General features: G+C 33.7%; 1 protein-coding gene across 2 annotated transcripts in view; it reads right to left on the bottom strand.

The window, feature by feature from the left end:
• Nucleotides 1-8,483: 8,483 nt before the first annotated feature.
• SEMA3A (semaphorin 3A) overlaps nt 8,484-26,307 on the bottom strand; it is a 202,666-nt gene continuing 184,842 nt past the window's right edge. For both annotated transcript variants that reach the window (XM_080664128.1, XM_080664129.1), the window contains 3 exons: nt 24,589-24,656; nt 13,242-13,384; nt 8,484-11,913 (listed from right to left, as the gene is read on the bottom strand). In XM_080664128.1, coding sequence (XP_080520254.1) covers nt 11,458-11,913; nt 13,242-13,384; nt 24,589-24,656 — 667 coding nt within the window. In that variant the 3' untranslated portion in view covers nt 8,484-11,457. The remainder of the gene's footprint in view (nt 11,914-13,241; nt 13,385-24,588; nt 24,657-26,307) is intronic.

Raw genomic sequence — 26,307 nt, forward strand, 5'->3', positions numbered from 1 at the left:
GATTCCTCACTGTACCTTGCCAAGAAAACAGCTCCTGAGGCTCATTGGTCTTCAAGGGAACTGTCAGAAATATATCTCAGAGCCACACATTTGCCATTGCAGACCTGAACTGGGGTGATTATTTGCTATCAATGGAGATTTGGATTTAAAATTTTTTAGCATTGGGTTTTGGCTAATGACATAGCTGTGGATGCTATATGAGACTTCATATATGGTTTACCCTTTTATGTTAAAAATAAAAAAAATGTGTTAAGTCACATCAAGAAGCTGATATTCAATGGTACAAAATTAAATGCTTACGTTTTACAGCTCAGGGACAGTAAACTCCCATCTCTTTGGTAGTGACTTTATTTTGTCCTTAAAACTGCTCAATTAGTGTATCATATCTGCTTTGGAAACATTCTTGAACCTCAAATTGTCCCCAAACTCCCATTCCCCTGGCTTTCAATTTATTCTTTTTCCCCAACAAAAATGTAGGAGTTTATGTTACACATTAGCAAATCAGCAGTATTTTAAGATGATTTACAGATCGCTTAAGTGAAAAGTGCACTTTTCAAACTCCATAGCTGGAAACTCCCTTGAGCTTTAATTTAGTCCCGGCTTTCTGAAATCTCATTGACATAAAACATCCGGTGCATCAGTTGTAAATGGTTTTATGGACATGATTTTTAATAGGCCCACATGCTGCTGCTAATCAATAAACTATTTTCATTGAAACAATAGCAGAGAGTCTTCTTTCTTTTCTTAAGGACATGTATTCTGGTTGGTAAGAATGTATATACCTATGACAATAGATAGTCTAACATGAAGTTCATGAGCTGCATTCAACACATAGTATTTGTTGCTTTGACATGCAACAGTGAGTGCGACATAAATAATTTCATTCCTTCACAGTCATACTTGAGGGAAAAGTTCAAGGTGAATTTAACATAACAAAAACATTTGTGGTTGTACAATGAATAGTAGATATTAGTAATTTTTGCTAGTAGCAAAATGGCAAAGTTACTGAAATCTTTGTAAATATCCTCTGGTACTTAAGCAATGCACACATGGATTTTATTTATGATGCTTTTCAATAACCCTGAACTTGGGATCAGTTGGTTGTACTGTAAAAAAAATAGTAAGACCACCCAGGATGAAGTGAAAAATAAATCTTAGAAATATATGGCATGTATACATGTGTACACTTTTAATGTTGGTTATGTTTTTAAGTATTGTGATTTAATGGCATCATTTTTTGAAGGAAATAGCCTTTGATTATTGTTTTTGCTAAATTGAATATTTAATTATAAAAGACTTTTTGGCCTGGCTGGCATGGTTCAGAGGTTGAGCATCAACCTATGAACCAGGAGGTCATAGTTCGATTCCAGATCAGAGCATATACCCAGGTTGGAAGCTTGGATCCCCAGTGTGGGGTTTGCAGGAGGCAGCTGATCAATGATTCTTTCGCATCATTGATGTTCCTATCTTTCCCTCTCTCTTCCTCTCTGAAATGAATAAAAATAATTAAAAGATAAAAATAAAACTTATATGAAACTATTTATAAAGTTGAGGTTTTCATATTCTTTATTTTACCTAAGACAACAATAACAACAACCTAAACTAGCACAGGCAGCCTCACTTTAAAAACTGAATAGCAGTAATATCTTCTAAGAGGAATTCTCCCACTTCCAATTCTGCCTGAATCATTGTTGGGTAAATATTATTTAAAACACAACTTTCTGCAATTTTTATGACAATCATTTTCACAATATGTAATAATTACTCTTCAGCAATAGTCTAAGTCAGTGGTCGGCAAACTCATTAGTCAACAGAGTGGCAAACCGCATCTCGTGAGCCGCATGTGGCTTGTGAGCCGCAGTTTGCCGACCACTGGTCTAAGTAAATTTAACCTGATATACCAGGGTCCTGACAGTTTAGTATTTGACCTCTGCCCCCAGTTCCTACGACCATGGAGACAGGTTGGCCTTCCTAGGACTCAGACAGGAGCTGTTGGGCCAGTGAAGTCTGACAAAATCAGCCATGAAATGCAGTAAGAATGACCTAAATTTGTGCCTCTGAAAGAGAATGAGCTGCAAATGTGTAGGAATGAAAATCACTTAGTACACTGCTGCTGGAACATTAATGCATGCAAAAATCTGAGGATTTCACCAATTCTGAATCAGTTCTGACTCAGAAAGTCTGGGGTGGGTCTTAGGTATCTGTTTCTCATAACCTCTCAGGTGACGTCTGTAGTCTACACTTTGTCCAGATGTGTCTAGAAGCTTGGACTTAGTAGATGGTTGACCAAAGTAGACAAGATCAATAGCACATCCATGGGATCTCCAGAAGAGAAAAAAGAGGAAGTAAACTGGAACCCACTCATCTACACTGTTAATAAAATAGATGAAGGCAGTATTCCTTTATGCTTTTACTTCTTTGACGATCAATGCACTTTCTCTCTTTCTTCATACTCTCACAGCTTTTGAGATTTTTCTGCTCCTTACGCTTTTAAAATTTCTTTGAACACTCTCTTCTAACCCCTTAGTATTCTGTTAAATATGTTCTGTCATTATGAGGCCAATAAGTGAAAGTTGAATGTAGAAGGCAGGCTGAGTTGTATTCAGTGCAAGACATTTAAACATAGCAGGACTGACCAGAAGCACAGAGAAACACAGAGCTTAAAAAGATATCAAGAGGAGACCTAGGCCCTGGCAGGGCAGTTCAGTCGGTTAGAGGGTTGTTCCATTACACCAAGATTGTGGGTTTGAATCCTGGTCAGGACACATGCAAGCAACAAACAATGAATACATAAAAAAATTGGAATAACAAATTGATATCTCTCTTTCCTCCTTTATCTCTCTCGCTCTCTCTAAAATCAATTACAAATAAAAAACTAAAAATAAAGGAGAGATACCTGAGATACCTAGACTGAAGACATACCAGTAAAAGAAAGTCTAGTTCAATATTCTCTGAAAATTATCTTTAGTGCTACCATGAATATATATACTGCCCATTAAGTTTTGACATTAATGCTTTTTTAAAAAGTTATGGACAGTATAAAATACTTTTGTACAATCCATCCTTTTCCACCTACCAGCTTGTCTAATATATACAGTAGTCTTTCCTGGGGACCAGCCCAAATGGTCTCTTAAAGTTTCTATGAATGGAATAATCCTACCTCAAAGCCTACATTGTTATTTCATGTCTTTATGCTGCTTTTCATCAATATCCAAGGAAGTTAAAGCTGAAAAATGACAAAACTTCAAACAAAAGCAATTATTTGAAAAGAATTACCAAATAATTGAAGCCTATCAGTGTTCACACTTTTGGAACTTTTATCCTTTCCTGCCAGACCTTGAAGTTTGTCAGATTTTGCTGAGACCTTCCTATTAGTGAACATCTGGAGCATGTCATAGTTTGGTCTTATTTTTTCCTAAGAGTTTCTTTGTGGATTTGCCTCCCACAACACATATGGTTTATTTCTTATATTTATCCTTAGCTTGGCAGGGTTTTTTGATGGCATGTCTTCTTTCATCTCTACTTTTAAAAGCAATGATCTTGCATAAATTATTATCTTTTTAGGTGTGAATTATGATAGTGCTTTTTTTCATGTGTTCTTCACAGACTACGAATAAATGTCTGTTCTTACATTTTCTTCCTGTAAATTATATCTTATTATAAGAAATATAATTTCTGCTATACTCTATATGTTTTTCAACTTAATTCTGTTTTTGACAGTTCTTTATCAGCAATTGCTTAGACTATGTCTCACTGTTTTTATATATGGAATTCTACTTAATGTAATCTAGTTTATTTGAGCTTATATGAAAATACTTATGTCATTTTCTGGAATATAGTTCGTGAAATAATGTATAGAGATGTGTTTTCTTTCCACATACATCTCCAAGCTTGAAAATGCTAACTTTGAAAACTACGTACAAGTGAGTACTTAGTACAGAACAATTGGCTAACTCACTTTTAGAATACATCCTTTAGGGTGATGATGGTAGACAGTAGCCCTTAAAATTAGAAATTAAAAGTTGACCTAATTAGAAATTAAGATAAATGTGTTGGTATCTTAATTGAATGGCGTTTTATGAGAGGATAAAAGATAAACTCTAAGTTTTTTATCTTTAACTGGGTGTCCCATAAAATTTATCTGGAGAATTTTTATGGGAAAAGGCATGTAGAAAAGTGCTTAAATGAATAATATGACTGAAATTATTGTCATTGTTACAATTTAGAATTTTTGAAATTTTCTTATATGCTCCTTTAATTTGATATTCTTAAATTAAATCATCTAGATATATGTACCAAGTACATACATAAATACATAATATAACTGTTACATACTAGGAAGTAGCAATTTAATCAAAAGTATTTATAAAGTTGATATAGCTGTATACTTTTATCAAAATACAATTTTGTAGTTTGCTTCACAAAATAATTCACTTCAAATTATTATAAATTGAATATAACAAAATCATATTAAAATAAAAAACAAGCTTTATAAATACATATAATTCAAAAATATTTTTATTTTGTTTATATAATTAAATATGTGAAGAAACCTCATTTGTATCAATTAAAGTATTCTTTTTTGGCCTGAATTCAACTTAAAAAAGATGCATGAAGAAACCAATACTTTTTCTTTGATTATGTTTTTTGCTGTAAGAGGTAAATTATAGACATCACTCTGAGTGTTTTGTAACTGAACACTTGAACAACATTTCATATTAATTAATATCTTATAATATCTTATATCATCAAGTGCCCAAGTTAACAATTGCTTTCCTAAATATACATTGTTTTCAGATGATCTAAACTAAAATAATACTTACTGCATTGGTAATTTATTAAAAGTTTTATAGATTACTTACTTCACTATATGATACAACATGTTGAAAAAAGGTTCTGTTCTAATTGGATCAAATAAAAATATTTTAATCTGGTGCTTAAAGTTTGCTGAATGTTAAATCTAGATAAGCCATTTATTACATTTCTCTCCTTCAGAGCTGGGATAATAAAATTCTTCTACTTCATATAAGGAAGATCAAATAAGATCATGAACATACCTTGAACATCATGAAGTGATATAAAAAATGTAATATACTATCATCAAACAGAAGCTTTAGTAAAGTTCTATTACACTTCTGCTTCTATTGATTTTATTTACTACTATATTAAACTAGAGGCCCAGTGCATGGATTTGTGCACTGTTGGGGGGCATGGCCTGCAGGGATCAGCCTGCTGTGGGAGTGCCTCTCATTTTGGTCAGCCGCTCATCTTGGTCATTCTGCCATTCAGTCACTGGGCTTTTATATATATATAGATTATAATATAATACAGTGCAATATATACTAAAGTTTCTATTGTTAGATTTAATATACTGCTGTTAATCAGATAATTTTATAAAAACATAAACATTTCCTTTAAACAAGTTAAAAATATTACTTCTCAATAATAAATATAGAGCTACCTGATATTACATAATTTTAGTAAACACTGTCTAATGACAAAGAGGAGCTTAGAAAGAGATCAGTATGGAAAAAATTGCAGATTATATTCCAATCTCCATTTAGGGTAAGAGGATATGTTACTTTTTGAAAGACTGAGGATTTTTAGGTTTAGGGTATTTGTTGTTTGTTTGGTTTTTTAATTTTAAAGGGTTTAAAAAGTTAAAGGAGAAACCTTAATAGTGGCAAGTTTTTAACATCAATGACTAGACTATTGTTTTGATAAAAATGTAATAATACTGGGATGAATATTTACTCAAACTTTTCTGAGTGAATATATTTAATAATTGTAAGAATTCAATATAATCTTTGATAGTTGACTTTTCCATATGGATACCAGATTTTATTTTTGATGTAGTATAATATTCACTAAGTAATAATTTAACCTGCTTCCCAAACCAAATAAAATGTAACTATTTTCAACAAACATACCACTAGGGTCAAAAGTAATGTAAGAAGAAAATGAGCAATGTTTCTGAAATTGGTAGATGCCAATTATGCAAGTTTGAACACAGATGTACCATTTTTATTTAGTATTTAAATTCCAATAGAATTTATTGAATGGTATATTGAGATCCATGTTAATTTGTTTATCAGCCATTTAAAACACTGCATAAAAATATTTAAAGATTAATAAAACTATTCTTTTTTTAAATTCAAAGAAGCAAACCTCCTAAAAATTGAGGCATATTAAAAAAAATCCTGAAGTGGAAAAGCTGTTTGTGTTTAGACACACAACTTTGTCTAAAAATGCTTAAGCTTCTGTAAATGTATTTATATAAGAAAAGGCTTAAAACATTATAAACTGGGCTACACAAATGACATGGATTTTTAAAAATGTCTTTACTTGAGGTATAATGTTTCAGCAAAATGTACAAAGAAAGGATGAAAGTTGAGACTTTAAAACTACCCAAGTTGTGATGATTTGAGTACATTTATAAAAACTTTTACGTAGGTACTGTATAAATAAACAGTGTGTCTACAAGTATAATGTTTACATTAAAAGAAATAAAATACATTCTCTTGTTATATGAGAAAACCTTGACAGTTTAATATAACGGTGATGTGAAGTTGACAAATTCAAGATGTGGCTAGGCCTCCTCACTTTTTAAAAACTTTTTTTGCATGTGTGTAAAAATAAGTCTTTGTTTGTCAGCTATATATGCTAAACTTGTATCATTGTTTAGCCCTGAAATACTCGTAACCATGAACAAAAACAAGCTTCATATTTTAATATCTTTGGTGAAGTCTTTTTAAACCAAAAAAAAAACACACACACACAAAAAAAAACACACAAAAAAACCAAAAAACCACACACTATTTGCAAATTAGCAAGGTAATGTGGGAACCTGTTGCTGAGCATTCTAATACTAGATGAGTGAGGTAATGCCGAAGGAAAGTGAACTATAAGAGAAACTGTTGAATTGTTAGAGCACAGAGGGGTCAACCTGATGAAGCTGTCTTCTCCCAGCCACTCATCTGTGAAATCCTCAATTCCAGCTGAAGCGTGGTCGGTTAACCTAGAGAGGAGATCATGGCATAAAGATTAGTTCGAAGATGGTTGTGGAAACACTGTCTTGTAAGGACTTCAGCTGAGTCAAAATAAAAGAGGTCAACATTAAGAGGTAAGGTGGGAAAGAAAGCAAAGTGGGGAGGGGGTGGAAGGAAGCAGAGGGCATGACAACATGTGCCAGATGAGGTGTGATTCAAATAGAGGCCATTAAACCCGAATCCAGGAAAAAGCGAACAAATGCACCACTGACTCATAGTAGTGGGACATTTTACTTTTCTTGATGAACCACGTGCTCCATCCACTTGGAATACTTGTTCCGAGGATAAAAGCACTTTTTGTGCCTCTTCTCCATCCTCCTCATTTTGTCTATTCAGATCTCCCTTCTCCTATTCATCTTGACCAGTGGTTGGCAAACTCATTAGTCAACAGAGCCAAATATCAACAGTACAATGATTGAAATTTCTTTTGAGAGCCAAATTTTTTAAACTTAAACTTCTTCTAACGCCACTTCTTCAAAATAGACTCGCCCAGGCCGTGGTATTTTGTGGAAGAGCCACACTCAAGGGGCCAAAGAGCCGCATGTGGCTTGCAAGCCGCGGTTTGCCGACCACTGATCTAGACGAATGTGTCTTATATTTCAACGTACAGTTTGCATATTACTTCTTTTCTGCCTGTGTGTGCTTGCATGTTTGAAATGAAAACCAAGCTCTTTTCTTGGTCAGGTTGACTGTAAAAATGGTCATACGATATGAGCATGATTTCTGTGGCTTCCTTCTCTCTTTCATTTATAGCTCCTCTTAATGTATTAACTCAACAAACGTATGTTTCTTTAAGTATAAGAGAATTGTTAGAAATAAAATGATTTTGCAGACTTTTTGAAAGAGAATGTTTTCTTCTTCATGGAAACATGTATTTTGTAAATATAAACATTGATTTTAAATAATTATTATAAAGTTAAAATAGAAAGGTTGGCTGTCTTTGGCATTAGGCCAGCTATATTTAACACCTTACAACTCACTAAGCCATAAAACTTGCAAGATTTCCATTAAAGTGAAATCAAATGGTGTGTAAAAAATGAATTCATAAAACAAAGATTTCAAAATGTTATGCTATTCACTCCATGTTAGTTCTCGCTTATAACCTTCAGGATCATCGATTTCAATAACAAATTTGCAGACTTCTTTGTAGGTCCTGAATAAAACCAAAATGATTATGATAATGACACCTTATAGAGTTTCATCCCCATATTTTCTTTTTAGGCATGACATAAAAATATCAATATTTAAGTTAAAGGTCATAAAATTTCACATCATCACCATAGGTATAGAACCCAGTTTGCTGATGACCACAATGCAGAAACCTGAGAGCTGATTATATAGCCACCTGAATGGTTCTCCACATTTCCTGAACTTTATGTTCCTTGACATCATATGCTGGAGGGGACAGTAAAGACATCTGAATTCAAATGTTTTGAAGAAATGTGTATTTAGCAACTGAATACATGCCAAAAGGAATAATTTACAGCAGCAGTTTCATTACATTTTCTTTCCAGTTTTGTAGTTCCCATCTGAAATGCAATGATAAATACAGATATGGAACATATGTACTATCTGGAAAAAAACATGCTTATTGAATGGGCACACACCTCCTGCCCTTAAATAGCACATGAACCACCTTGTCACCCGGGTGGGAAATCTGGCATTTTCGGGTGATGTTGAACACACTGAAATGGAGTACCTGTATAATGTTGCATTGTACACTCGTCTTCTTTTCAAAATTATTTACATCTCTTTGCCTAATGTGTAGGTAGCAAAAATATTAAGCACATACCATTGAAAATCACTAAGTAATACATAAAAATTACTATTAAATGTGCATTTACATGCATTTACATTTTACATTTCATTTCAACTGGGCCATAATTTCTCTGCTGCAATGTACCTTTTTCCTATCTTAAGACTGCCATCATAATTTGCTTAAGGACACATGAGAGACTTAACTTGGTTCCAACTCTGATGATCCATGCATATATCAGCCTATCAAATTAAATTGAATGGGGCATTATTTTTCGTGCAACCTGTCCCCTCTCAATACACATTGGCAGAAGATTGTAAATGTAATAAGAGTTATTTACCTGCAAGTTATATCCTTAATTTTATTTGAAAACTTAGACCTGATGGTTTATAAAGACATGCCAATAGATTTGTTAGTTTTTTATTTCTTTTAAAGTCTAGACTTTCTTTCCATGGGTATTTCATAATGCTAAACAAAATACATTTAGATATTGGAAGACATTCTGAAATTATTATCCCTAGCCCTTCAAATCTTTTCTTTTTAAAGACTAATAAGAAATAAGATACTTTTTGTTATTGCGAATAAATTTGTTTCAGTTGCAAATATAGAATGAAATGCAACACCGAATTTTAGTACAGTTAAGATACTCTATAAAAATAAAAGAATGACCTATTTTTGGAACACTCTTTGTTCTTTGATTTACATTTCACACTTTTTCCCCTCCATATGAGTGTGTTCTTCAAATAATTTAAAATTCAGATAGCATTAGAGGATGTACTTCTAAAAGTAATATTGTATTAATCAATGGAGCCTAAAATGGAATGTTGAATATTTTTAGGCTTTCATTTGAAACAAGTGCCAACAAATTGTTTGTTCAACATAATCATTAAAACTGTAACCTGAGCTTCAATCTGTGAAAACTGTCAGCTGATAGAGAAATTTTAGAAAATTCACTCTAGTCCCAGGTGAGAAGTTAATGCTGAGTTAATTAGAATCCCGACAGAGTTAGAATTTCAGTGCTGCTTTCATTAAGTAGCAATAGGATGCTTCTTTTGCATTTTTGTGCATGTTGAAGGGCCCAGGGAGGGATTTCTGGCAAGGGGAATGCTGTGCAAAAGAAATTACTGTAATGCTGATGGTTCTATGTGCCTTGAAGTCAATGACTCTCAAGGAATCATCTTAGGACAATAAAGCAGGCAAGCCCTTAGTTAATAATCATTACCTTATTTTATAAGTTGTTGCAAGAGACAAAGTTTTACATGTTTTAAGTATGGATTGTGTCCTGGAAAACAGTTTGTATAAAAGTCACTCCCACTGACATGAAAATAAGTCATGTTCTTTAGACAGATAACTGTCTTAAATGAGAAATAAGAGGCAGTTGATACAGATGTAAACAGAGTTGAAAAATTTGCTTTTAAGATAGTGTTCTTAATATTAATGATTTCTCTTTTAAAAATATTAGGTGGCACAGGTGTAATTCCTAATGGAATCATGGGGAGAGAGTTCTTATGTCTCAAGTATCATGCAGGGATTCAAGCTCGAAATTAAGAGACATTTTCTATTAATATTATATTAAGATAATGCTTATTAATTTTAAGAAATATTCAGCTCCTTTCCCTCATTTATTCATTAGATACAACAAAATGCATTTAATGTATCAATTTGTTTCTTCCCTTTTTTGGGGGGATTAAATGCTCTGTTTTTCCAAGAACATTATGCAGGTTAAAATTAACTTAGATAATACTTAAAGGAGGAGAGGTGTTATTTGTTTGAAACCCTCAGAAAAATGAAACATAATTTATCCAGGTTTTAGGAATTAACTCATAATGACGTGTATATATTTCTAAAACAGTATTATTGGCTCTCCTCCTTGCAGAACAGAAAACAACATTTTGAAAAAAAAAGCAGCACAGAATTGGTATTTTTAAAGCAAAAACTATATAGCACAATAATTGTACGACAAAAAACCTACTCTAGCTTAGGAAAGAGCTAAATTTTACTGCATATTTGTCATGGTACATTTAAATTATAGTTTTAATAAAATACATCTTTAGATCAAAGCTGAAAGAAGACATCAGTAGTAGATCAGTGTATTCCATTTTTCTTCTGGATGATGGATGGTTTATGTTTTTCATATTTCCACAGACCATTTCATTCAGTATCATTTTACTCCTCCAGTACATATAAACAGGAGTGCTGGTAGACAAAAATATCCATGAATCCAACCACGTCTTGGAATATTCATCAGCTTAGTAAATCCATGCAGTTTATTTTAAAGTTTTAGTTAAATAAAATGGCTTTGCTGATGCAATTTTTCTTCTTTAGATGGCAATATGGCAAATGACATTTTTATTTCTCAGGCAAAGAAAGCAAAACCTGTACAGTGAAATCCCATAGGAAATGTTAAGACTGCTACAGGGAACATCTGTGTTCACCTGACCTCTATTACGTGTAGGCATTAGGAAGAAAGCCTGTTAGGGAAATTACTCATGGACTTAATTTATAATTGGTGGAACTCAGTTGCATTTCCCACCGTTGTAAACATCCACATAATGCCATGAAAAAAGTTCATGTATATTGCATTTTTTTTTTTTTCCAGTTACTGTCTTAGGCAAGTTTCTACTTGTTTGAGGTTTCTAGAGGTAATGAAACTCAGACACTTCTGGGCGCCCTCTCAAATTCGTGGGTCCTCCTGTTTCTACCTTTCTTATTTTCCTGCAAATGCTTCCATTTGTTACTGTTCCCTTGGGTGTGTCCTGGCCTTTGCCGACGTTGTTTTCGGTCCCTTTTCCAAACTTGTTCACAGAACTCATCCATTGTGTTCAGGTTGGGGTGGTTGATGAGCTGCATGAAGTCTCTGTACCAGACCTTCTGGCTAGGGGTCATGCCGTGGGACATGTCTTTGGTCTTAGGGCCATCTCCATCATCATCTTTATGAAGAAGTTCTTCCAAATGCTCTGTGTCAATGACTTCCAGAGTCACTTTGAGTAGAGTTTGCATGAAGCCGTGTTCCACGGCATGACACAGGTAGTTGCCTGAATTCTTCCGCTGCAGACTGCGCAGTAGAAGGCCTTGTTCTGTCCTGATGACATGATCGTCCACTCTAATCTAGCAGAAGGAAAAAAGGCAGTAAAATATATATGTTTAAAAGAAACGTAATTTCTGTAAAAATTTAGATTATATATATTTAAAAGAAATGTAATTTCTGTAAAAATTTAGATTATGTGTGGACGCACATTGTAACACTTAAAGTTTCTAGCTTAAGAGATATGACACCATTTTCCTATCAGAAGAAAAGAGTTATAAATTTGTCAATTGTTTTTTAAGATGCACTGCAAAACACTGGCTCCCTATAGTTTCAATAAAATTTCTCATTACAATAATTTAAAATATTCAAGGTAATGGGAGGAAAGCATAAATATATACTTTATTTTGTACATTTGAAAGAAGGCATATAAATATAGGAGAAAGTTTACATTAACTATTGGAATTGGAAATGCAGAACCATGATAGTAGAAAACAATGCAGCATTCAAATGACCATTTAGTAAGATTTGAAAAAAATGAAACACAAACATCAGCAATGGAGCAAGTAGAAAAAGTGTAGCATTACAAGCTTAATAATTATTTATTCATTTTCCTAGGTCTTAGATGTGACAGAACCATGCAGATATGCTCTTGAATATATCGAACCTCACTTTTATTTTGAATACAGTTTCTAACAGAGATGTCTAACAGTAATGAACAAAACCAACCTTGACATTTGTGTGATGTGATTACATACTTAAAGACTGCTTCAGATGTCAAAAAAGATAATAGGATAATTTTTGCCTTTATATTCAGATTATGTTTATAAAATTGTCTGCACATAATACATTTAAAAATAACCTGCATAGTCTGGTTACCGTTATTTAATGCTTTTAGAAAGCTCAGAGTTCTCACTGATATTTTCTATGCACAATTCTTTATTTTTACAGAGGAATAAATGTATCCATTGAGGAGGAAGCTCTCTCTGATACTACATGCTAATTTCATATAAGAGTTCATACTGGGACCTTACATACTTCAACATAAATCTACTACTCCCTTTCCCAAACCTGCCTTTCCCATTGGAGGTGGAAGTTAATGAAGAAAAAAACACACATTTAGATAGCAGAATTAATTGAACAAAAATTAAAATTACTAGGGGGATTTGTTTTTTCACTAGACAATTATATATATAACATAACTGCTTTGTAGATAACTACAGAAAGAAGAAGATTCTAAAATATATCCCCAAATGGCTTCTGAGACAAAACTCACATTTGTTTCTCTAACTCCTAGCACAAAGCCTGTCAATGAGTGTTTGTTTAGTGAATGAGCTATTATTGAGTGAAGAAAAGGATAAAGATTCACAGCACTCCCCCTCTCAATATTCACGTGGTTTCATTGCGATACCTCTTCTTTTCGCTCTTCATTTCGCCTCTGGAACTGCCAATAGACCAGAGCTCGCTGTGATTTTGGGCTGCATTCCAGGAAGGTGCTGCTGTTTTCTACCCCATAGATGATTCTTTCTTCAAGGCTGTGGCCATGGTGCTTATCTGTTCAGCGAGGAAGAAATGAAATGAGAAATGTTGGAGAAATAAATTCAACTTTTCAATGTATTTATTTGGAAATTCAAGAGATAAATTTATTGCCAAGTTGGGAGTCTTTTTCAAATTGATTGTGTATGGCAGAAATGTCAAGGATGTAAAGTTTCAGAACCCAAGTGCTTATCAAAATAGACATTATTTTGGTATAGATTATATAAGCCACGTGCAGATATTTGTCTACCTCAGCATGACAGCAACAAAATCTGTCTTATGTGCAGTATAACTATACATTTTTAGATGCCATGAAATCCTCTCCAAGAAATGATTTTCACTGTAAAACTCTATGCTCTGATCAGTGGGGCCAGTTCATATTACAATATTTTCCAGCAGTAAAGTTATTCAACTAGGCCTTTGAAAACAAGATGTTGCCTCTTTGTATTATATTTGTTTTGTTTTTTATCTGTAAAATTAAATTTACCAACCAATATTTATATAGTATTTTACAAAAGGTAGAGTTCAGGAATTTTATATTCCTTGCCAATAACTCCCAAATAACCCACAGGTTTGTTCTGAAGATCAATTGGTGTGAAATGGTTGGGATGGCTCATAGGAAAGATGTGCCATTCTGACACCATGTGGTTTCAATTGTTCTCATTTTAAAATGACACATCTTGCAATATTTTTAAGAATCTGACTAAAGAATATGGCAAGAGTCAATAATAAAATGCAACAATAAGAAATCCCGTTTCCTGATTAAGTTTCTATTATTTTACCCTTTATGTAACCTCCTTCAATGTGGTAAATGAAACACAGTTAAGATCAAAAGTATGACACATGGGGTGTAGGTAAAATTCATTTAGAGTAAAAAAAAATCCCCTTATTATCTTGTATAATCCTGTTTCCATTATGACATCCTGCACAGTCTGGAACTCATTATATTAATTTAGAAAATAATAAATATATGTTCATATGCATAGAGGGCTGACAGTAAGAGACAGATGTAAACTTTTTGTTCTCTATTTCAAACTTAGCTAGATTTTTGATTTAAGTCCCCCTCCCCCCCCCTTTTTTTTTTTTTTGATCACTTTGACAGTTTTACTCTCCTTATAATCAAAATGAGTACTTTTGTCTGTCAGACACAATAAGATTTGCTCTCATTAGATTGAAAACTTTCCAAATCCTCCTTCCATCTGATCCTGGTGTACATGGCCGATGTCCATCATCTCTCAGTCTCACCCTGTCTAGAATCAACCTTCTGCCTCCATTTGCTATTTCCAGGGATGTCAACCTCAGCGCCTTTTCCTCTATTGATGGAGGTATGAAATACAACTCTTTTAGTATAGAGAAGTGTCTGTCCCTTCTTATTTAAAAGATCAATCCCTTAGAAATAGGGAAAAAGAAACAGGAAATGAATGAAATGTAAAGAAACATTTAATCTACTTGAAGTCATTTTTTACATACTGGAGATATATATCTTTTTCAATGTCAACATTGAATATGGTAGTATTTTTTCCCTGATATTATTAGTGTATCTTTGGTTGAATAAATATGGCACACATTGCTCTGCTAGACATCTGCTTCCCTGGATGGAGAGGGATTGAATATTTCTGCTGGAAAGTCTTCTTTGATTCAGGAGCTACCACGAATCATTAAAATGCCTTATCACAGAGGTCAATACAGTTTACATGGAATATCATTTTCCTGCTAATTGCTGTGCAGATTAAAGTTTTTTGATTTAGAAATCCCTTAAGTTGCAATATTAGTCAACCTTAAAAAAGAAGGAAATCTGAAATAAGCAACAACATAGATGGATCTTGAGGACAGAACAAATACGGTATGATCCTACATATACAAGGTATCTACAATAGTCAAATCCCTAGAAGCTGAAAGTAGAATGGTGGTTGCCAGGGGTGGGAGGGGAGGGAGGTGTGGAGTTGCCAATCATTAATGAGTATATAGTTTCACTTATGCAAGATGAATAAGATTTTGAGCCTGCTGTACAAAATTGTACTTATAATAAACAGTACTGTACCCTACACCCATACACTTAAATTTTGTTAAAATGGTTAAATGTTTTCACACCAATAAAATTTTAAAAAGTAAAAAAAAAAAAAGTTTTAATTTAGTAAAAGAAATCATTTTACTTTTAGGAAGAGACTTTTCATTCTAGCTCTAAATATTCATGAAATCCTAAGATATATAACAGCATGACAACACAGAAAAAAGTCTACTAGATTCAGAAATAACATGGTGATCCACTATCTTCTGGTTTAGCAACCATGCCTCCCAGGCCTACTTTTCTTGTTGACTTGTCTCTCACCGAATGTATGTTATTATAAACTAGAGGCCCAGTGCACAAGATTTGTGCACTAGAGTGGGGTCCCTCAGCCCAGCCTGCACCCTCTCGCAGCCCGGGACCCCTTGGGGAATGTCCATCTGCCGCGGAGGTGGGAGAGGCTCCCGCCACTGCCGCTGTGCTCGCCAGCCATGAGCCCGGCTCCTGGCTGAGCAGTGCTCCCCCTGTGGGAGCGCATGGACCACCAGGGGGCAGCTCCTGCATTGAGCATCTACCCCCTGGTGGTCAGTGCGCATCATAGTGACTGGTTGTTCCGCCGTTTGGTCAACTTGCATATTAGGGTTTTATTATATAGGATATATATAGAAATATAAGGTATAAGTTATTGATCTCAAACATAGAACTTCTAAAATACTTTTGTATACTAGTTACTCCAAAGCTAAGACAAATGTAACCTGCATAATAAGAAAGAAGAGGCTTTAATATTAATATATTAGCAATTAGGTACTTTAAAAAAATCACTAAGTCATCTTCTTCTCAATTAATTTAATCATACTCTCTGGTCCATAGAGAGTTTTTGGGTAACCTTCCCAATAGTCCTGAGAAACTTGCTTAGTTTTTAGTTTCTCTTCAAGATCTCCCTGGTGATAGAAAACATTTTATTTCTGGTGTAATTTTTTTAGGAATTATTTAGATTTTTGTGAACAATTTAATTTTTAATGTACTTTGTGACTCATCAGTTTATCATATTTCCCCTTCTACATTGGCCAAAAAATATTTTAGTAAAATGTATGTCTTACCCTTATAACTTCTTTTTTTTTTAATGTATTTTTATTGATTTCAGAGAGGAAGGAAGACGGAGAGAGAGATAGAAACATCAATGATGAGAGAGACTCACTAATCAGCTGCCTCCTGCATGCCCCCTCCAGGGATCGAGCCAGCAACCCGGGCATGTGCCTTGACTGGAATCAGACCTTGGACCCTTCAGTCCACAGGCCAATGCTCTATCTACTCAGCCAAACCAGCTAGGGCCCTTATAACTTCTTGATATGTTTTTCCTGCATGACTGTTTCTGTTCTCTGTCAGCATACTTGCTTTGCCTGTGTGACATTATTCCTATCTTTATCTTATATTTGTATTTAATCAAATAATTGCAAATTGCATGAAATCTATTAGTTTGTTTAACAATTATACATAACAAAATACTTATAACCCTTTAAAATATTTTCTTTGTGGTTCATAAAATATATCTACATAAAAATAACAGTATAATGTCTAAATACAGAAATAATCATGAATATGTAAGGTAGTATTATTGTCATGGTTGTTCTTTTAATATTTCAAACTGTTAATTCATCCATAAGTTAGAATCTTTTATTGAGAATTCATACTAGACAAATTATGAACTCCTCCCCAATATCAATCCTGCTCCTCCACCACCAGAAAAGAAATAGTTTTCTTTTTTATGCTTCCTAGCATCTTGTTTTGCATCTCTTTAGAGTACTGTATTTTATTAGAATTAATTATTAATCTAGTTATCTTCCTCCAAACTATACATTCTTCAAGACAGTCATTAACCCTTGGCTGAAGTTTGCTGAATGTCAAATCTAGGCAACTATTTACCCTGCATTTAAAGCTAAAATCTCATGTACCTTTGATATCCTCAAGACAGATTTACCATAGTTTTATTCAAAATAATTTTAAATGTAATCAATTAGAAAGGGCATAGGGTATATAACCCTGATTATGACATAATGCACTGTTAAACATTTAAAACTATTAGCCCTGTGCACAAATCCATGTGCCAGTAGCTCTCTGTGGGGCCTGGCCGCTCCACGCCCGCTGCTCATAGGCTCTCCGTGGCCAGAGGCCCAGCGGCTGGGTGTGAAACGCTTGCTTCATTCTGCGCCCCAGCCTGGCCAGAGGCCCATCTGCCACTGGGCGTGGAACGCTTGCCTTGTCGCCGTGGTGATGAAGCAAGTATTCCGCCAGGCCACTCATGCTGCCCGCTCTCAGCGGCTACCCCTCCCCCCCCCCCCCCCCAGGGACTGGGGAACTCCAGCAAGGTTGAGAGGACTGGGTGCCGCCATATTGTGGCTATGGGCACCGCCATCTTTGTGACAGGGTGATGATTAATTTGCATATTACCCTTTTATTAGATAGGATATTCTAAATTGGTTAAATTTTAGAATGTTACAACAGTTGATTTGAGATAACGTGAGAGAAAATGATGACTACTCAAGTATACTTCAGAATAAAAAATCCAAATATGGGATAAGAAGAGAAAGAAATTTGATAAATCAAAGAATACAGGGTAATATCTCCAGGGACCCCTAAATCTCTAATGGATGTCCTTGCCCATGAGTAATCTTGTATGTTTCCAGAAAGAAAGCAATTTCAATGTAATCCATTTAGAAATACATTTCACACTTAGAAAGCAACTGTTTTGAATACAAACTTTTGTAATGAAAATTACCAGTAGACAGGAAGGGTATAGTTGTTAAATTTGCATAATGAATTCTCATGGGTTGAATTGTATATTTAGAGCAAAATAATTGAGAGAGCAACAAACATTAAAATAATTTTAAATGCACCACAGTGTTTTTGAATAACACAATGTTACAATATGTTGCAGCTGTTAATGACAAGAAATAATGTTTTTAAGGAAGCAATCTTCAATTAATCATTTCCTCTTTTAGTGGAATAATTTATGGAAATGAAATGAGCCTAATAAACCAGAAAGAATGGGAGGAAAGAAAGAAGTTAAATAAATTGCTTCCTTTTGTAACAACAAAAAGTCATGATATCCATCATTTGGCCAGAAATATCATATTGCTAAAGGCCTTATTTAGTATTTGATTCTCTTCCAATAAAGCAGAAACAGAAGGCATCACATTTCAGCTTTCCATTTATTTCACTCTCCATTTTAACCCCATAAATGTCTTCTAAGATTGAAATGTTAATAATGTAAGGATCTTAAAAAATTGATGTCATGTAGAAAAGACAAAGTTGGGTGAGTTAATGAAACGTGTTTATTCAACTATTTTGTTTCTGTTATCATTTTTGGTGTCTTCCCATTTATGTTATTGAAAAGTTGAATTTCGTAAATAATGAAAATAAAACAATTTAGGGGAGGGGCAAATGGTTATAAATTATTTTAAATATTTAGCAAATACAGTTAATAGCTGATGTACATAAAAATAAATCTAATTTTAGTTGTTTTTAACACATTGTAATTTTAATATTTTACTGTATAGATTTTTTCTCAATAATATTTGCTAAAGTTCAAGCAAAGAAGGAAAATATTTTGATTAAAATGCTATTATTGGTATACAGATAGGTAAATGTATAAATTACAGATATGACCAGGGTATTTTAATTTTTAAAAAAATATATATTTTTATTGATTTCAGAGAGGAAGGAAGAGGGAGAGAGAAATAGAAACATCAATGATGAGAGAGAATCATTGATCAGCTGCCTCCCGCACATCCCACACTGGGGATCGAGCCTGCAACCCAGGCATGCGCCCCCGACTGGAATTGAACCCGGGACCCTTCAGTCTGCAGGCCTATGCTCAATCCACTGAGCCAAACCAGCCAGGGCTAGGATATTTTAATTTTATTGTTCATAGGTAATTCTTGTTTCAGAGAGAGTCACTAGTATCTTATTTTTTAGTGACTTATTAAAATTTAAAATAAGAAAATGAAATTGAGGTATTATTAAGTTACTATAAAGCCATCTGAATAGTTATATTTAATACTGGGCTTAATATCTTATGATGCCCAAACCTGCAATGGTTCTTAGCACAGAGCAGGCTGAAACTCAATTACATGAAAAGCAACCCCCAATATCAAGAAATCTGCTGTAATATTGATTTAATCTATATTAAACATATATCTTATCTTCAGCACATACATAATTTGTATATTAGAGTAAGATTATCAGGATAATTTATATTTAAAGACAGGAAACATAGACTTTGATGTTTAATTTACTTTTTCCCAAGAGGTATGATAGGAGATGATGGAAAATACCCACTTGCTTAAGTATAAACCTCCCATAAACAATAATGAAAATACCATCTTCCGTTCTAATATGTTTTCCTTTTAAGTTTTGGAACTTAAGGAATATAGCATGCTTATAAGTTTTCTATTTACAATGGTTAAATTATAGGTGTAAAAACATTTGGGTGATCTCTGGTGACATATTTTAAAAGTTTAATAAAGAACAATGATGGCATTAACTATTTCAAACTTCTTATTCAGGTTGTATATGCATGTTCTGCACACATATACTATGAATAATTGAATTATTTGCCTAAGGTACTATTAGAAGATGGCTATTGTGAAAATTGATTATCTCCAGTGGAAATAGTTTCGAAAAGCGTTTCCAAAAGTTATCTATAATAATAAAAGCGTAATATGCTAATTAGACCAGAAGCCAAACAACCTTCAGGACGTCCTTCTGGACAAACTTCTGCACGAAGCCGGGGCTGCAAGGGCCAAGCCCTTTGTATGAATTCCATGCATCAGGCCTCTAGTAGAAGATATACTGTAATAAGTTCATTCTAGGTGCACACGTCATATCTTAAGATCTTTGGTATCAGAAGGCATCTTACAGTTGCTCTTGATCTGAGTTGAAATTGTTTTCTTTCAGAAAAAAAATTGTTCTTCTGCCAGACACATGGGACCCTACTAACCTGATACCTCTTTAAATTAAAGTCTTGTCTGATACCTCTTTAAAATAAAGTCTTTTTGGTCCACCCTGTTGGTGACTTCATAAAGTAAACCTTCATGAGTACCACCTTGTGGTTCAAGGAGTATTTCTTCCCCTTTTCACTACCCATAATTGTGGTTGAAACAACCAAATATCCTTGGTATCTTCTTCTTCATGGGAATTTATTTCTTCTTTAGGCTCATACTGAAACTTATTGTGTCCTGGCTTGATACTAGGACCATCTATTAGATTGTCCATATTGGGCAGTTTTTCTATTTTAGCAGGATACTAAAAATGCTGCATCTTACATACAGTGGCATCTTAGACTTGATACAATTTGGTAATTTATTAAAGTTAGGGATTTTTTTTTTTAGGACTGACATCATGCTCATCTAGCATATATTTCTGCTTCTCTTGAGGCTAAAAGCTCAAAATCATAGTCGGATGCTTCCACATGTATAAAAGAAGCCCAAGCACAGACCAGGTTGGCACTGCCACAAAATGCTGTATTCACAACTTTGTAGACTATGGAAATGACACAGCCAAAGATATTTTATGAAATTTTGATGTCAATCAAGACATAAATTGAGCTAGTTGTGGAGATAATTAAGAAGATCGAAATCTGTGGATGTTTTACTATGGGGATGCAAGAGGGGACCACCAAGGGAACTATCACAAAGTGAAATTCAATGATGGCATTAAACTAGAAGTTAGGATATAAAATATTCCCAAGATTAAAAAAATCTAAGATGATGTGAACTTAAAAACTGCTACTTATGGTGCAGCTTTTTCTTCTCTGGATTTGTAGACCACAGTTTGACTCATTCTTGTTTGGTAAGGAAGGGGACAGGGGAGGTGGTTTAAAGGTAAATTAACTCAGCCTCTCATGCTCTTGAATGCAAATTCAGACCGGCTTCAATTGTGTGCACAGCAGTTATTGTAGGGAAGGAAACATATTGCAAAAACCTGAGGTTTGTCTTTAGCCTTCTGTATGAGGTATAAGCGGGAGGACAGAAAGATGTGCCAGCACATATATATTTAGGGTTTTGTGCTAAAATTTCCCCAGGTGAAGGGCCACTAGTGATGAAGGAGAGCCTTCTGGATGAGGGGAAGGGGAGCTGGATTTCTGTTTCACCCAGGCCAGCTCACCATTCGTTCAGCCTTTACTCAGAGGGAGCAGAGCGCTGAGTGAGTGCTAAAGGTTTCATCAAGAGGAAAATTTCTTCCACTTCATTCTGAATTATTTTATATAGTCTCTCTATTAAAACTTCAGGATATGTAAAATATAGAGTGTTACAAACTATGTTTACCATCACAGCTGGAACTGATTGTCCTGAAATGTATAATTTGGCTTCAAGTTGCCTAGCAGCTTTCTGTGAAAACATATCTTTGTATGTTTCCATATGAGCACAACTATTTTATTCCATGCGGGATGTGACATTAGCAAGACAACATACATGACTTAATAGGGTTGAGCTCTGGATTTTTGCTCATTTTACTTTCAAGTATTGATAACACCTATTTTAAGACAATTCACTGATTCCCAAGGTGCGACTCAGCCTGGCCATATGGGTATACCTGACTAAGTTTCCAAACATTTAAAATTTACTATAATCTTTGATATATATATATATATATATATATATATATATATATATATATATTATGCTTTGTCAATTATCAAACAAGCAGACAAGGAAATAAGAGGCCATCAAAAAGGGAATGTTTTATTGCTGCAGAACTTCTTGGACTATTTTACCATTTCCTCCCATTTATCTCAAGCATCTCCTTAGAGTTGTTCACCCCCCCCCCCCCACACACACACACCACTTAGTAACATTGAAGCACAGCAATTCTCTTTCCTTTTTACAGCGTGAATTCCGATGGGAGAATCAGGAGGAAGCTTGATTCACATTCATTTTACTTTCTGTAGGTAAGCAATTCTATAGCAGCAATGTTTGCAGGCTTCCACCAAACTAATTTCATCAAAGAACAATTTAAAAAGCTGAAGCACTTGCTAATGCCTAATCAATCAACATTAACTTATTCACAGCTTCACTTTTTAAAAAGTAAATACACGTTGGTCAGCTTTTCCTTGCATATGTACACTCATAATTCCAGCATATATATAATTAAAAAAAATACTAACTGGGACCCTAGCCAATTTTGCTCAGTGTATAGAGCATAGGCCTGTGGACTGAGGGGTCCTGTGTTCGTTTCCAGTCAAGGGCACATGCCCATGTTGTGGGCTTGATCCCCAGTAGGGGGTGTGCAGGAGGTAGCGAATTAATGATTCTCTCTCATCATTGATGTTTCTGTCTCTCTCTCCCTCTCCCTTCCTCTCTGAAATTAATAAAAATGTTTTTTAAAAAACTAACTGGGTCTTTGAAGGGAATGGATTTCTAAACAAATGGATGAATCTGTAAAATGTTGTATTCAAACTATATTGTATTAAAGTTGTAAAATGATTTTTATATTATATTACACATTATCTGCAAAATATAAATATATGTAGCAATCTTCAAAATATAGCATAATATCCTACATATACTGATGTTTAAAGTTATTTATTAGTTAATTGATTGACATTTCTTAAGATATTTTATTTCTGTATATGATTATGTTAATAATAACAATATATGACAAATCATTTATACAAAAAAATATATGTTATTTAGTTCAAATCTCTTCTGAAAAACCAAAACAATAAGTATCTATGCTATAGTTGAAATATTTAGATTATTCATTCAACAAATATTTATCTACATGGTATTTATTATCATGATATTCATGATATTACATCTGTTACAGCTCCAGAGATATAAGAATGAGCAAAATAGCAAGGTACATACCAATATAGAGATTAAAGTCTGATAAAAAATGAGCTCTAGCTATATTATCTTATATCTTTTTTCCATTTGTTATCATTAGATTTTCCATAGCTAAGCAAGCAGATTATTTAATACAATGAATTAATATTTCATAAGACAGCATGGCTTAAGTAGTGCTTATCATAATTCAATATTTTTACATAAAATAGATGAATAGAAGACTAGTTTTATTGTCCAATTGAATTATGCCATTTGAAAAATTTAAGGGGGTAGATTAATAATGCACTATATCCACAATGACAAAAATTAATAACATTTACTCAATATAGTGGTATATTTTTTCTTTATAACAAGAACAATAACAGACAGGAAAGTCCTTGGTAAGAAAATTTTGCAAGAAAAATTGATCCAAAATATAGGCTAAGTTCATGGCTATCTGTCTCCTGGTATTGCTATCCTCAAAACAATCCTGTTAATGTTCATAAACCAGATAGCAGTACATATAGGACACATGACAGGGATCTGACTTTCAGAAAAGTAGTTAGGTTTTGGAATGCATGCTAGGGATGCTAGCGTGCTGCTTGTGCAGTGTGTTTTCTTTTGTTACATTAGTGAAGCATGAATATTCTATTTGCATAATTAGTAGATCAAATCCAAATTAACTGATAAACATATTAGAGCTTCAAGATTAATGTAAAAGACACCAAAAAAGTTAATAGTATAATTATGTTCAATTACATGTAAAATGTTCTCATTTTAGCTATGAATTCTTCATAGCAGTGTTGTCATTGATAAGTTTCCCCAGCAGAGGGAAGCACAGCTTCATTGTTATTTTTGTAAAGCGTTGAAGTAGGAAAGTGAGATATTCTACAATTTTACTCCATTTTACATGAAGACTGGTTGGTATTTCAGCATAAACTAAGCACCTTGACATGAAGTAGGCCTTGAAATCTGTTAGGAGACATAAAATGAACTTGGTCCCAAATCCCCAGTTCAGGAGAATATTCTATTACTAAATCAGCATGAAGATACCGGAATTATCTTCTACTGGACTAGGATGTCCAATAACAATGTATTGGTCACCGTCAGCATATTAATGAATACTTTGAATGACATTTTAAGAATACAATACACTTTCTTCTTTGATATATTTAAGTGAATATTTTTGTTGCCTACTACTCTCACATGGCAGCTATATATGAAATCATGTACTTAAACTGGCTTCTTTTGTTAATATGAGAATATCAAGCTTTAAGTCTCATAAGGGTTTAAAATCTTGATGTGTGTGCCTTTCATGTGTGTATATATGCTTTATTTCTTGTGATTTTATACCAGTGTTAGCAGGTTGAAAGATGAAAAATGTAACTTACCATGGTGTTGTAAGTCTGAACAGTGAGTTAATGGGTCTCCATTTCGTATATCTTGTCGTCTTGTGCGTCTAAAACAATTCATTTAAAAGATATTATTGTATTTCTATTCCCTCTTGGGAATTTGTCATAAGAATTAAGGTGAATTAAAAAGCAAAGACTTTAAGAGTTTATAGAAAGGGATGCATCCATGACTAAAATATTTTTTAAAGTAGCTCATTATACCTGTAAAAGCAGTCTTCAAGCTGATCAAAATGGGAAACAGTATACAAATCTATTACAATGTGTTAAAAGTCTTTAAGTCATTGATAACTAATTTTCTTTCCTTTTTTTTTTCTACTGGATGTGATTCAATAAGGATCTAACATCTAGAAACTCCTAAATGCTTAACATCTTAAATTCTGAATCTGAGCAAAAAGCACGAAAAATAGAATAGCAATCCATTTCTTCAATAAACAGAATTAAGCATTTTTTTCTGATCACTAATGAGGAAGTAAGCTTGAAAATTAAAATTCACATGAATGTTCTCTTTCCCTTAACACATATCTTTGTTACGTTAATAGAGTTCAGTTAAGTTTAAAAGTATTAAGATTATGAATTCTATTTTTAAGTTAGTTTTTAATTTTCTTTTATGGTTGCTATATCAACCTTTTTTAAAAAAAATATGTCTTTTATGATCATAGGGCTATGATTGCAAACCAATTTACCTGTGAAGTGAATAAAAGAAGGAAAGTAACAACAAATATTGAAGAGCAAGGCCTGCTTTCATCAGAATAAGGTGGGAGAGAAGACAATGAACTTACCTCTAAAAGAAAAGCCAAATTTGCTATAAAATCTAAATGAGTTTCTCCTACTTGTACTGCTCAGATAATGTTAGTTGCAGTACATTCTGGGTGTCCCATCTGCACTTAGCTGATGGTTGACCCGGAAGAAGAAGGTTGGCTTTAGCAATTGTGGTGCAAACAAGACGTGTGCTTCCAAAAAGAGGCTAAAAGTGGAGACTGGCTATGTGTAACAGACCGGAAAAGATTGGGGACACTTGCCCAACTGTTTTCTGCATCTATTTTAATGGGTATTGTCTTTCTGAAAAGTTAGTTACCACCCCTGAAAAGAGCTCACACAAAGGTCATTGAGAATTTGTTACTGTATTCATAAATTTAGAAGTCCAAAGTATTTATAGATTCCTATTTGTAGAATTGGTGAGACTATCAACAGATGTTGCACATTTCAAAATTGAGCCAACAAGAGAACTTGTGAAACAGGAACCACAAAGCACTTGGGAAGGCATTTTTTACTGCATTTAAGCTTTTGAAAAATGCCTTCACAAGGAATATATAAATGTAAGGTCTCTAAACATCCTTTACAAAGAAACATGCAGTTGGATTAAGTAAAATCTGCAAGGCATAACAAAATGTGTTAATAATAATTCCTTCAATCATGAATTTTAGGAATGCAATAGACACATTTCAAATATGTAACACACAACTTTTTAACATATCAGAGCTGTAGTTATGATTTTAAATCCTTCTTATTAAAATTAGAATGGATTATTACTAAATTAGGCAATATTATATATTTTCACATGGAAAGAAAATAATACTCAATTTTAGTTCAAACATGAATTCATATTTTTGATTAACATTAAAAGTCCCATAAAGCTAAGTGATTTTAGGAACCATAACATTTTAATCAAATACTTAATTTAATTGCTGTAAAAAACTG

The sequence above is a fragment of the Plecotus auritus genome, assembly GCF_963455305.1.
Source record: "Plecotus auritus genome assembly, chromosome: 4".
Lineage (NCBI taxonomy): Eukaryota > Metazoa > Chordata > Mammalia > Chiroptera > Vespertilionidae > Plecotus > Plecotus auritus.